At 40.7% G+C, this 12001-nt stretch overlaps 1 protein-coding gene across 1 annotated transcript in view; it reads right to left on the reverse strand.

The window, feature by feature from the left end:
- Nucleotides 1-2148: 2148 nt before the first annotated feature.
- The window catches only part of LOC120563661 (myosin heavy chain, fast skeletal muscle-like), a 66076-nt gene continuing 56223 nt past the window's right edge, over nt 2149-12001 (reverse strand). Inside the window, exons 49-77 of the mRNA XM_039808006.1 lie at nt 11789-11907; nt 10173-10322; nt 9902-10072; nt 9508-9811; nt 9313-9377; nt 9125-9212; nt 8887-9004; nt 8675-8798; nt 8203-8339; nt 7864-8119; nt 7531-7773; nt 7270-7446; nt 7041-7186; nt 6859-6949; nt 6371-6760; nt 6137-6263; nt 5929-6047; nt 5646-5842; nt 4844-5027; nt 4574-4739; nt 4328-4452; nt 3924-4232; nt 3625-3828; nt 3392-3517; nt 3052-3222; nt 2864-2968; nt 2687-2782; nt 2444-2575; nt 2149-2249 (exon numbers count right to left, since the gene is read on the reverse strand). Of these exons, the coding sequence (XP_039663940.1) occupies nt 2229-2249; nt 2444-2575; nt 2687-2782; nt 2864-2968; nt 3052-3222; nt 3392-3517; nt 3625-3828; nt 3924-4232; nt 4328-4452; nt 4574-4739; nt 4844-5027; nt 5646-5842; nt 5929-6047; nt 6137-6263; nt 6371-6760; nt 6859-6949; nt 7041-7186; nt 7270-7446; nt 7531-7773; nt 7864-8119; nt 8203-8339; nt 8675-8798; nt 8887-9004; nt 9125-9212; nt 9313-9377; nt 9508-9811; nt 9902-10072; nt 10173-10322; nt 11789-11907 (4661 nt within the window). The 3' untranslated portion in view covers nt 2149-2228. The remainder of the gene's footprint in view (nt 2250-2443; nt 2576-2686; nt 2783-2863; nt 2969-3051; nt 3223-3391; nt 3518-3624; nt 3829-3923; nt 4233-4327; nt 4453-4573; nt 4740-4843; nt 5028-5645; nt 5843-5928; nt 6048-6136; nt 6264-6370; nt 6761-6858; nt 6950-7040; nt 7187-7269; nt 7447-7530; nt 7774-7863; nt 8120-8202; nt 8340-8674; nt 8799-8886; nt 9005-9124; nt 9213-9312; nt 9378-9507; nt 9812-9901; nt 10073-10172; nt 10323-11788; nt 11908-12001) is intronic.

Consider the following 12001-nt stretch of genomic DNA (forward strand, 5'->3'; position numbering starts at 1 on the left):
GTCTCTCCTGATTGAAATGGCGCTTACCCACTGCTAGTACCAGCTCTACTCGGCTTGGCTCAGGGAGACTGGACTCGACTCGCCCGCGGTGCCCTGGGAGGCAGCAACAAAAACACAGCTGGCTAAACCATTTAAAAATGGTGGGTTTGTTCAGGAGAACCCCGTCTGTCGCTAGGATGGTCGACGCAGTGATTGAGTAGCGATTCTCTCTGACCAATCAGTAGTCTGCAGGTTTTCACATCACCTTTTGGGTATCCCCTTTAGCTCGCTTGGAACCTACCATGTAATGGAAAACACAATAAAACGTATTGCATAGGTCTTGAGGAGTAGGCTTACACTAAGATTTTGAGCTCAATCCATAGGGGGCCAAAATACCACAAATATTACCACAAAACCCAGTGAATGGATCACGGTATTAACCAGGATCTGAAGTGTCATATTGATTGGTGCATGTGGGCATGGCATATTTAGCATTATATGCTTTAAATATTCTCAAAGTTGCTGTGACCTGGAACAACTACATACATAAAAACAACATAAAACTCACAATAACTGGAAGTGATGTATTAATTCTTCCCATAAATATAGATGCCATTTGGCCTTCTGCTCCATCACTTAAAGCCACAACTTTATAGAGGCGGCACCCTTACACAGTGAGTCCGATTGACATGAGATTTGTCACATAAGTCCAGCTCAATATGCTAAAACAAAGCCTCTTTGACCATATTTGTCCTACATGATGTTTTTTGCTAATTTGCATAATGTTAAAACAGTTATAAGAAATGACTTGGTAATTTTGATTTTATCAAAGCCCAAATTAGTATACAGCATTGCTGGACTGAGATACACACTTCTACTATAAATGAGCAAGATTGGTGTAAAAACATGGGCACCATCAATCAAAGAAAGGGTTCAAGGGAGGGGGTCGTAGAAAATTGCCCATAACTCAAGTTCTTCTTTAGCAAGTCTGGGTGAAAAATTCAAAGCGACATCTGGCAGCGTCCAACGGCGTCAAAGTGTGCCTAATTTGTGAAATTGTGAAAAGGCCAATGAAGGGGGTCGAACCTGTGAATTGTTACTTGCTATGTTATAATGTGTTTCTTATTTTGTGGAAGCATTTTTCAGTCAAAGGTGAAACAACATAGATGAGGATATAGTTGAAGTTGGGACTTGCTATACCCGCCCATTTACTTCAACAGAATAGGCACACCAAAGTCTGGCACCATTGCAGAAATTCTTATGACTAAATGATGAGTAAAGACTCAATCAATCAATAAGGAAATCAAGATTAAACATTTAGAAACAACACAAATACTACTATTTTGTTAGCTATTATTCTAGGCTACTCCACTTTTTCCCTTTCGTCATGCATTCTGTAGCTGGATGCATTTTAATCATCCTCCTCAGCCTGCCTCTTGTAGGCCTTGACCTTGAGCTGCAACTTGTCGACTAGATCCTGCAGCCTGGCAACGTTTTTCTTGTCCTCCTCAGTCTGTTAAAGTTTATGTATTTGTAAATTAAGGTGTTTTGTATGTTAAATTGAGCTCACAGGGATTTGCCTAAAATACGTTTACACTGGTTTTTTGAAGTTTTGGCCATTTTACATGAAAATCCGATATTATAACATTGTATATGACAGAAAATACGGAAAAAAATAATAGTTCCACTTTAAACCAATCGCAATCGTCTTGGGCGGCGCTAAGCACCAGACAGAGCAACGGTGCCTCTGCAAAATAGCCTCTGGGAGAAACTTGTTTTGGTGTAACATATATATTCAGTCGTGCAACAGAAAACTCATATTCAACAGATAGTTTAGCTAGCTATCTCGATTTACCCTGTAGAGATCTGAGGAGCAGTTAACCATAGTCTTTTGGAATGTCTTGGCTGTCCTCAAATGCCTATAAATGCAGATTTGGGACATTTGGGGTTTTTATACCACAGATCTCAAATGTTATGGAGGGTTACATCAGGTGTTCTTGGTTATTATTGACTTTAAAACAGACCCCACCATATGAATAAAAAAAAAGTTTGCAGTGTACTTTATGTTGTAGCCAGCCATTGCAATAAAGACTTTTGATTAGCTGCGTCACACATTTCATATTGGCTCTCTCTCAGAGGACACAGATCAAAAGAACACAGACAATGCAATTGAAAATCAAAAACTGTTTTATTTTGCTATATTTTACATCATATTATATGAGTAAAAACAGCTTGTCCGCTGAACTTCTTTACTCAGCTGCTTCTTTTCCCTGGAAAAAATTAAAAAAACTAATGAATATACAGTGGATATGCGCTTGCATACTGTACACATCATACTCTGTAAAAGTTGTGTCTGTTGTTAATTATATGAGGCTTAAGGGAATCATGATAATTTGTTTTCAGTCATGAGTAGGAGGAATTTAATTTGGTTACATTTCCATAAAACTGACATGCAAATATTTACCTTGCCAGAGTCACGGCTCTTCGCTCTCAGCTTGTTGACCTGGGACTCTGCGATGTCAGCACGCTCCTCAGCCTCCTCCAGCTCATGCTGCACCTTTCTGCACTTGGACAGATGAGTGTTGGCCTGCTCCTCCTAAAAAAACATAGAGATTGACATTTTCTCACTAAAGGTCTACTTTGTCTGCAATAAATCTGTCACAGTATCAAGCTTTCAGTGTTGAAAATAAATATATATTGCCCTTACCGCCTCCTCAGCCTGCCTCTTGTAGGCCTTGACTTTGAGCTGCAACTTGTCAACTAGATCCTGCAGCCTGGCAACGTTTTTTTTGTCCTCCTCAGTCTGTTAAAGTTTATTTATTTGTAAATTAAGGTGTTTTGTTTGTTAAGTTGTTTTGTATGTTAACTATTAAAGTGACTGTACCTGATAGGTGAGCTCCTTCACCCTCCTCTCATATTTGCGGACACCCTTAATGGCATCTCCTCCGCGTTTCTGTTCAGCATCAACCTCTGCCTCCAGTTCACGCACCTTCAGTGAACAATAAGGCAGTAAGAATACATATTTTTTTAAAAAGATCAGCTCTGCAAATTCTTTCTTTCTTTCTTTCTTACCCTTGACTCAAGTTTCTGGAGCTGCTTCTTGCCACCCTTCATGGCCAGGTTCTCAGCCTCATCCAGGCGGTGCTGCAGGTCCTTAACAGTGACCTCCAGGTTCTTCTTCATCCTCTCCAGGTGGGAGCTGGTATCCTGCTCCTTCTTCAGCTCTTCAGCCATCATAGCAGCCTAGAGGAGGCAGCATAAAATGTTAATTAGAGGCCCCATTCTCCCCATTGTAAGTCAGTGTAGCATAAACATGATTTTGAAGCTGTTATGTAAAGATAAAAGAGACATAATGGTGCTGTAATTATATATTGAAACATTGGAGTAAGGAACAATTAAAATGTAAACCCACATCAGTGATGGCCTTCTTGGCCTTCTCCTCTGCATTCCTTGCTTCCTGAACAGTATCATCCACTTCACCCTGGACCTGGACCAGGTCAGCCTCAAGCTTCTTCTTGGAGTTCATAAGGCTTGTGTTCTAAAAGGCAAAAAAAGATTTAGGAACTTTAGTCATCACATGCCTGATTTTTACGTGTTATTTAAAATGATTTTTGAATTATTGAAGTAATGATTTGGCCTGTTCACCTGAGAGTGTAGAAGTCCAACACGCTCACTGGCATCCACCAGCTCCTGTTCAGCAGTTTTGCGACTTCTCTCTGTCTGTTCCAGAGCAACTCTAAGTTCCTCGATTTCAGCTACCATCAGACCATTTCTGCGATCCACCATAGCAGCTTGTTCCTTAAAGTCTTCCTGTGCTCTGACAGCATCATCAAGGTGCAGTTGTGCATCCTAGTGAAAAAAATGATCAGGACAATATTCACATGAATGCCGAAATGTACCTGCACTGACAATAGTCTGTGCAACAACTCTGTTTCTAACAATACCTTCAGTTGCGCCTGCACATTCCTCAGCTGCTTCTGGGACTCAGCAGCCTGGCGATTGGCGTGGCTCAGCTGAATCTCCATCTCATTCAGGTCTCCCTCCATCTTCTTCTTGATTCTCAGGGCATCGTTTCTGCTCCTGACCTCAGAATCCAGAGTGCTCTGCATGGAGTCAATCACCCTCTGGCTGTTCCTCTTGATCTGCTCCATCTCCTCATCTTTCTCTGCCAGCTTCCTGTCCACCTCACCCTTAATCTGGTTGAGCTCCAGCTGGACACGCAGGATCTTAGACTCTTCGTGTTCTAGAGTTCCCTGATGATATAAAATAATACAATGTTAAACATTTAAAAAAAATATTTGTACATGATTGGGATTTTTTCAGAAAATTTTCCCGAGAAAATATGTACCTCAGCCTCTTCAAGAGCTGTCTGGATCTCAGCCTTCTCGGTCTCCACCTGCTTCTTGGACTTCTCCAGCTCATGGATGCTCTTGCCAGTCTCGCCAATCTGTTCAGTCAGATCTGAGATCTCCTCTGCAGAAAGATACATATGTTTTGCATTGTTAAGCCTCAAAACATACAATATATACACTTTATTCTAACATGTGTTGAATACAGTGAATACAATGTAACTGTTACATAGTGTAGAACTCACGTTGCAGGTTCTTGTTTTCACGCTTCATGGTCTCCAGCTGATCCAGAGATTCCTCATAAGAGTTCTTCATCTTGAACAGCTCAGTGCTGAGAGAACGAGCCTCCTTCTGTGCTCCCTCGAGCTCTGCCTGACCCTCCTCGAACTTCTGTTTCCACTCTGCCAACACCTGAATAACACCATTCATACAGTTCAGTTGGTTATTCGGCAATAGGAACCCAAATAAATACTGTATATCTTTCATTGTTTGAATGGCTTGGTAAACAATGCTACCTTGTCAAAGTTCCTCTGCTTCTTGTCCAGGTTGGCAGCCAGCCCATTGGCCCTCTCCACATCAATCATGAGGTCCTCCACCTCACTCTGTAGCCTCTGTTTGGTTTTCTCAAGAGAAGCGCACTTGGAATTCACTGCCTCAATCTGCTCCTCAGCCTCCTGAAGACGCTGAGCCAGCTTTTTCCTGTTTGAAAAAGGTAAGATTTGTTTTCCACTAAAAACTATGAAGTTACCTGAAGCCTAAGTCACAGGAATCTGCAATGTGCATTCTTAACACATTATGTAACAGTTAGGAAAATCCATATACGACATACAAACAATGTATCGGCCAGATCATAAGAACACTTTCCCTTTCCGGAAATTGCATCTCAGAATGCTCATATTACATTTAAGGACTAGACGTTCATGTCTTCACTTCAGCAGATATTCGTTTTGAATTTAACCTACTGGTTTAACACTGGTGTCATTGTGGTTTGTCTGAAAACATAATATTCTTAGCGTAGTGAGTGTTTTTCAAATTAACAGGTGTTGGAAAAGGGGAGTTTCGGGGTTAAATTTATGATTTTCCTAGTCAAATATTTGGCCTATTATGGTAATAACATTGTTTTAAGGATCTGAATGAACATATGAAAACAGAGCTGTAAAATGTTTGCTCCAAATTGAAATACTAAATCAAACATTTAAAAAAAATTAATTGGTTAAATGTATTTAATGCAAGTATTGTATATAAGCGAGGCAGTTGTCAGTTGAGTTAAATGCTAAACTTCTGAACTGGCCATTGAATTGTTTGAATGTTACTCACTTGGATTCCTCAAGCTCCTCAGTGCGCTGGATAGCATCAGTTTCATACTTAGATCTCCACTGAGCCACCTCACTGTTGGCCTTGGACATTCCACGCTGCAGCTCAGCCTTGGCCTCTTGCTCCTCCTCAAACTGCTCCCTCAGCAGATCACAGTCATGGCGGGCTGATTGCAGTCCATGGGCAAGAGCATTCTTAGCCTGGTGTAAGAAATATGATTGAATTTACAAAATTCGTCAATTCTAAACTAATAACACCAATACACACTCACTTAACGGTTTCTTACCTTAACCTCCTCTTCAATCTGTCTTTTCAGCTCCTCAATCTGCTGTGTGAATGCCTGTTTGGCTCTGGTCAGCTGGGAGACAAGAGCTTCTTTCTCTTCAACTTGACGGCTGAACTCACCTTGTGTGAAAGATGTCACGATACATTAGTTTATATCATGTTTCTTAATAACATACACAACACATCATTAACTGATAGCTTGTAGATACCATTTTCTGTCAGGAGACGTGCTCTCTGTGCATTTGAGTCATTGATTTGGCGGACATTTTCATCATTCTTGGTCTTCAGTTCGCTAAGTTGGTCCTCTAGAGTACGGCACATCTTTTCAAGATTTCCCTAATGAGTAAATATAGATGAGATCAGTAATCAGATTTTATTCATAATATTAAGTACCTTATTTACTATACTTATTTAGTTAATAAAGCATGTAATGTATTGTGTACCTTTGATTTAGCAACGTTCTCCATGTTGCTGGAGAGGTCATCAATCTCCATCTTGTATTCACTCTTTTCCTTCTCAAGCTTCTGCTTTACACGCTGGAGGTTGTCGATCTGCTCTCCCAGCTCAGCAACGCTGTCAGCCTGCTTCTTGCGAAGAGCAGCAGCAGTGGCTTCATGCTGCAGAGTGGACTCCTCAAGATCACGACGGAGCTTCTGGAACTCAGCTTCACGCTTCTTGTTCATCTCAATCTGAGAAGCAGTGGCACCACCGGCCTCCTCCAGCCTCTCACTGATCTCCTCAAGTTCCCTGGAGAGGTCAGCTCTCTGCTTCTCAACCTTGGCACGAGCCGCACGCTCAGCCTCAATCTCCTCCTCCAGTTCCTCAATACGAGCCTGTTGAATATAGATTCATGGTCTTTCAGCACATGCTTACTTTTAATACAGAAATTGGAAACATTTGCAGGAATAGTTTCTGTAAAACCATATGTCACCTGGAGCTCCTTGATCTTCTTCTGAAGCTGAGCACCCAATGACTGCTCATCTTCAACTTTGCTAAGGAGTTGACTGATTTCAAAGTCCTTCCTGTGAGAATTATAGATAAAGTACAGATTTAATGCAGTTGACCACAATTTTTTTTAAAGAGCTCTTCTTGTACAAATTCAAAAACTGTTACTTTTTGATCTTCTCATCAGACTGCTGCTTTTCATTCTCAAGATCCATGATGGATTCCTGAGCCAGTTTCAGATCACCCTCAAGCTTTCTCTTGGCTCTCTCAAGGTCCATACGGAGCTTCTTCTCTTGCTCCAGAGAACCTTCAAGCTAAGAAATAAGATGAGTTTTTAATCATCACATTCAAGAAGAAGAATTTTGCTTTGCCAATCCAAGAGACTTTGTAAACTTACATCATCCACTTGCTGCTCAAGCTTGGTCTTGGCCTTGGTCAGAGTGTTGACTTTGTCTTCCTCTGCCTGCAGGTCATCAAGAGTCTGCTGATGAGCCTCCTGAAGGGCTTTCTTTTCCTTAGTCAGCTTAGCAATGCTCTCATCCTGAGAGGCCATCTCCTCAGTCAGGTTCTTAACCTAGGTGTGCAAGAAATATCTTGTGTTTTAACAGTTATCATTATAGTCTTACTTAATCTGATAGACAGATTATTATTTACGAACCTTGTTCTCTGTGGCATGTTTCTCTTTTTCCACTTTGGCCAAGGTAAGCTCCAGGTCATCAATATCCTTCTTGAGCTCAGAGCATTCATCCTCCAGCTTTCTCTTCTTGGCAGTGAGCTCAGCATTAATTTCCTCTTCATCCTCCAGTCTCTCATTTGTCTCTTTGAGTTTGGCCTCCATCTGAATCTTACTCTTGATAAGTCCCTCACATCTCTCTTCAGCATCATTCAGATTCTCTGTTTCCTAGGTAAAAATTTGAGAACAGATGGTGATGTTAGCACATACACTTTGAGATGCATGAAAAAGCACAACTGTCTGTCGACGTGTACTTACAGATGCTACTTGCAGCTGCAGATCATTCTTCTCCTGCAGAAGGGACACCATCTTCTCCTCCAGTTCCTTCTTCTTGGCCAGGGCAGCAGCCAAGTCAGTTTTCATCTTATCATAGTTCTCCTTCATATTTGCCAGCTCCTTCTCAGTTTCAGCACTCTTCAGCAGAGGCTTGATCTTGTAGTACACCTTCATCCATGGCCAGTGTTTGACATTCATGAATGAGCGGATGTTGTACTGGATGGAATATATGGCTTCCCTGCGGACAAGAAGTAGCTGTTAGGGACAATATTGTTATTGATTTTTCGTACCATCATTCAGAATGAGCTGTTTTCAACATGCCTCCTCTCCGTCATCTTCACAAACTCCTTTCTCATGACATAACCACGGCACAAAGCCTGAGTCATGGTGACCAGAGTTGCCAGTTTTTCATCTCTCATCTCCTCAAGGACACCCAGCAGACCGGCCTTGAAGAACACCTGTTTAAACAAAAAATAAAAATGAAATTACAATGAACTCAGATAGCGAATACTTCACACCCTGAAAAACAAAAACAAAAAATATTTTCACCTACCCTGGTTCAGGGGCTTTATGTCAAATGTGTTTTATAAATGGCCACATGCAGGTTTCTCTGCCTCTATACTAACAATACATTGTTTGTTCCTTGGCATCAAACTCTACAATCCCAAATTGTTTTTAGATATTCTGCTTGATAATCACTATATAATTAACAGAAAAACATGAACACACACCGGACTGAACAACCTAACCTTGGTCATTATTTGTCAGTGAAATAAGAAAGCCAGGTGTTTACCTTGGTGTGTCCGAATTTGTACTCGTCATGTGGAATATCAATTGACCCAAGCAGCTTCTCTGAAGCCTTCTTGTTGTCAATGAACTGGCCCTCGGGGATGACACTGGCATTCAGCACCTTGTACCTTGAGTTGTATGAGAGAGGTAAAGGTCAGTGTGAGCATTTTCTTTTAATAATCTGTATCAAAATTCTATTACAATATCAATTGATACCTCTGCTTGAAGTCAGCGTAGAGGATTCTGCTGGGGAAACCTTTTCTGCAGATTCTGATACCCTCCAGCACACCGTTACACCTGAGCTGGTGGATGACCAGGAAGTTCTCCATGAGACCTGTAAAAATACATTTCTTAATTAATTCTTAGAATAAATAGTAGCACAAAATAAAGTAAACCATATTAACAAACAAAACCTCTCTTCAAATAATCTCTTGAGATCGTGTTCTCTATGTACCTGGAGTCTTTGACTCATTTGGAATCAGGCAGCGCACAAAGTGAGGATGGGTGCTCCTCAAGTTAGTCATCAGCTTCCCCAAGTTCTCCTGTAGATCCAAGATGGTGAGTCTTATCATGACATGTAACAGTTGGGAGTTTGAGCATAAACTGAGATATATAATATAGGTTTACAATGGTAGACCTTACCCTAAACTGTGAAGACACAGTCTGCATAGAACCACCCTTCTTCTTGCCTCCCTTCTTGCCAGTTTCTGTTGGTAAGAAAAGTAGATGTTAGAGTGACACATAATATTTACATGAAAATATAAACATTATAAACTTAAAATAAATATACATTATAACCTTAAGATTTGTTACATTTTACTGTAGTTACGATCATACCCTCAACAACAGGGGGGAAGCAGATAGCCAGCACTTTCACTGGGGATTTCTGGTACAGCTGACAGACAGAGTCATTCAGTGGATCCTTGTTCTTTTCCAGCCAGCCAATAATGTTGTAGTCCACGGTACCAGCGTAGTGCACCAGGGAGAAGTGGGCTTCAGCCTTGCCTTTCTTTGGGGGCTTAGGCTTTTCAAATACCTTTGATTTGCCAAGATGCTGGTCATACAGCTTGTTCTTGAAGGATGTGTCTGTGGCCTTGGGGAACATGCACTCCTCTTCAAGGATGGAGAAAATGCCCATAGGCTTGAAAAAGTGGTAAGAGGTATTTCATTAAATCATACATTAAATCAAATTTGAGAACAATTATATATAATCACAATATAAAGTGATTACCTTTTCAATGAGCTCAATGCAGGCAGCCAAGTCCATGCCAAAGTCAATGAACTCCCAGATAATACCCTCCTTCTTGTACTCCTCTTGCTCCAGGACAAACATGGTGTGGTTGAAAAACTGTTGCAGTTTCTCATTGGTGAAGTTGATGCACAGCTGTTCCAAGGTGTTGAACTGTGAGGGGACAGTTCATCATTATAATTTCTCGCAGGGCAATAAAAATAATTCTGTCATGAAAAGTATCAGCTTCTGAATTGTTGGAAATGAAGCTTACGTCAAAGATTTCAAAACCAGCAATATCCAGGACACCAATGTAGAACTGTCTTGCTTGTTTAGTGTCCAGCATCTGGTTAATACGAACGACCATCCACAAGAACATCCTCTCATAGATAGCCTTGGCCAGGGCAGTCACTGAATTATTCACCTGAATAAAAACAAGGTTGTGATTTGATTAACGTCAGTCAAGCCTTTTTGTAAAATCATGGATTACTGGCATTTTTAATTTCTTTTAATCTCTCTAATAAAGGCAGGAATCTCTGAGTAAGTCAGTCCGTTCAGTTATTCGGTCGAATGTGGTGACCCAAATGCACGAAAGACGTAACACTCAGCACGCTTTTGTATGGATGTAAACAGACTCCTTCTATGTATAAAAAGAAGGATCTAATAAAGTAAGTAAGCCAAGTTAGCCCTCTGAGGTAATGCGTGCAAACTACTGTTGCCGAGGGTAATTAAACAAAAACACGTAGTCTGAACCAGGATGAACCAAGACGGTCTCACACTTTGATTAACTCCCATTGTGACAACAGCAGCGCATAACGCCAGCTTTACTTCTTCAGTTTTTTATCCTTCACCATAAAAGTTTAATTTAAATTCACTCAGAGAATTTCGCTAAGAGGAAACTAAAAAACCAGGCACTATATCATATTAAAATTATTGTGAGCAGTAAATTCACCACTTCTAAGCAAAAGGGAGAAGATAACGTTATATTGATTCCTGACCGAGTAAAGCCTCTCTTCCTCCTGGCAACAGGTAAATGTAGCAGTACAATGTTTTCTTCTGAAGTAGAAGTACACAGTCAGTACTACACAGTTGAGTTGCATGTTGTTTAGGTCCTTTGTAAGTTATTTCTGATTACAGTGGGATAGAATTGTAACATTCAATATTTTACATATCTAAACATCATAAATCTACAGCTGTTTGGGACCCTTTCACGTCGGGCCCCCATGCAGTTGCCTAGCTTCCCTAACAGAAAAGTTTGCTCTTGATGTTTCCCCCCCTGAACCAGTGTATTTCAAAGTTGTTTCTGAACGTGAGTGGCCGCGGCTTGGGTATTTGATGCAACTATGCCATGGCAGGTGTATTGCTCAGGACCCAAGGAAGCACAGTGTGAGCATTAAGTTGAGTGTATGAGTGGTTCTAGAGAAAGCTGCAAGCACCAACACCACAGGCCAAGCAATCGGCCTGTTCCAAACAGACATGGTGTGAACGGCCACCTCACTTGTGAGATACTGTAAATATAATAATAATAATAATAATAATAATAATAATACAAAAGATCTAAAAATAAAAAATTACATCTAAGATTGTCCTAGACATATTCTACATGATGCATTTAGCATTCAATCTGTAAAACTCTTTTAAAGTAGCAATATCTTGAACATTTAAAAAATAAAAAATTTATATATTTGGCAAGTGACCATGGTATAGTGGGTTAATGCCCTTCGAGGTGTCCATTGTCAGGTATTAATGGACGACAGCGAGGCGTGAACCAACTAATGCGCAGCTTCCACTCATCGGGCATTAACCCTTACATAAACCCTAGGCTACATTATTTTAGTAGAACTGACATAACATCTGTTTTAAAATAGGATATTGATAAGTCATGTTTACCTGAGGTACAGTCTGTCCCTTGGTGACATACTCATTTCCCACCTTCACTCTGGGAAAGCACAGAGCCTTGAGCATGTCAGCGGAGTTCAGACCCAGCAAGTAAGCAACCTTGTCAGCCTCTGCAAATAGTTCAAAGATTTCCATTATAATGAAAACAGAAATGAGTGTGATTAAGAATTTAATAACTGTTGGTCCAATCTATTCACTTTGAGC

This window comes from Perca fluviatilis, chromosome 8 (assembly GCF_010015445.1).
Source record: "Perca fluviatilis chromosome 8, GENO_Pfluv_1.0, whole genome shotgun sequence".
Lineage (NCBI taxonomy): Eukaryota > Metazoa > Chordata > Actinopteri > Perciformes > Percidae > Perca > Perca fluviatilis.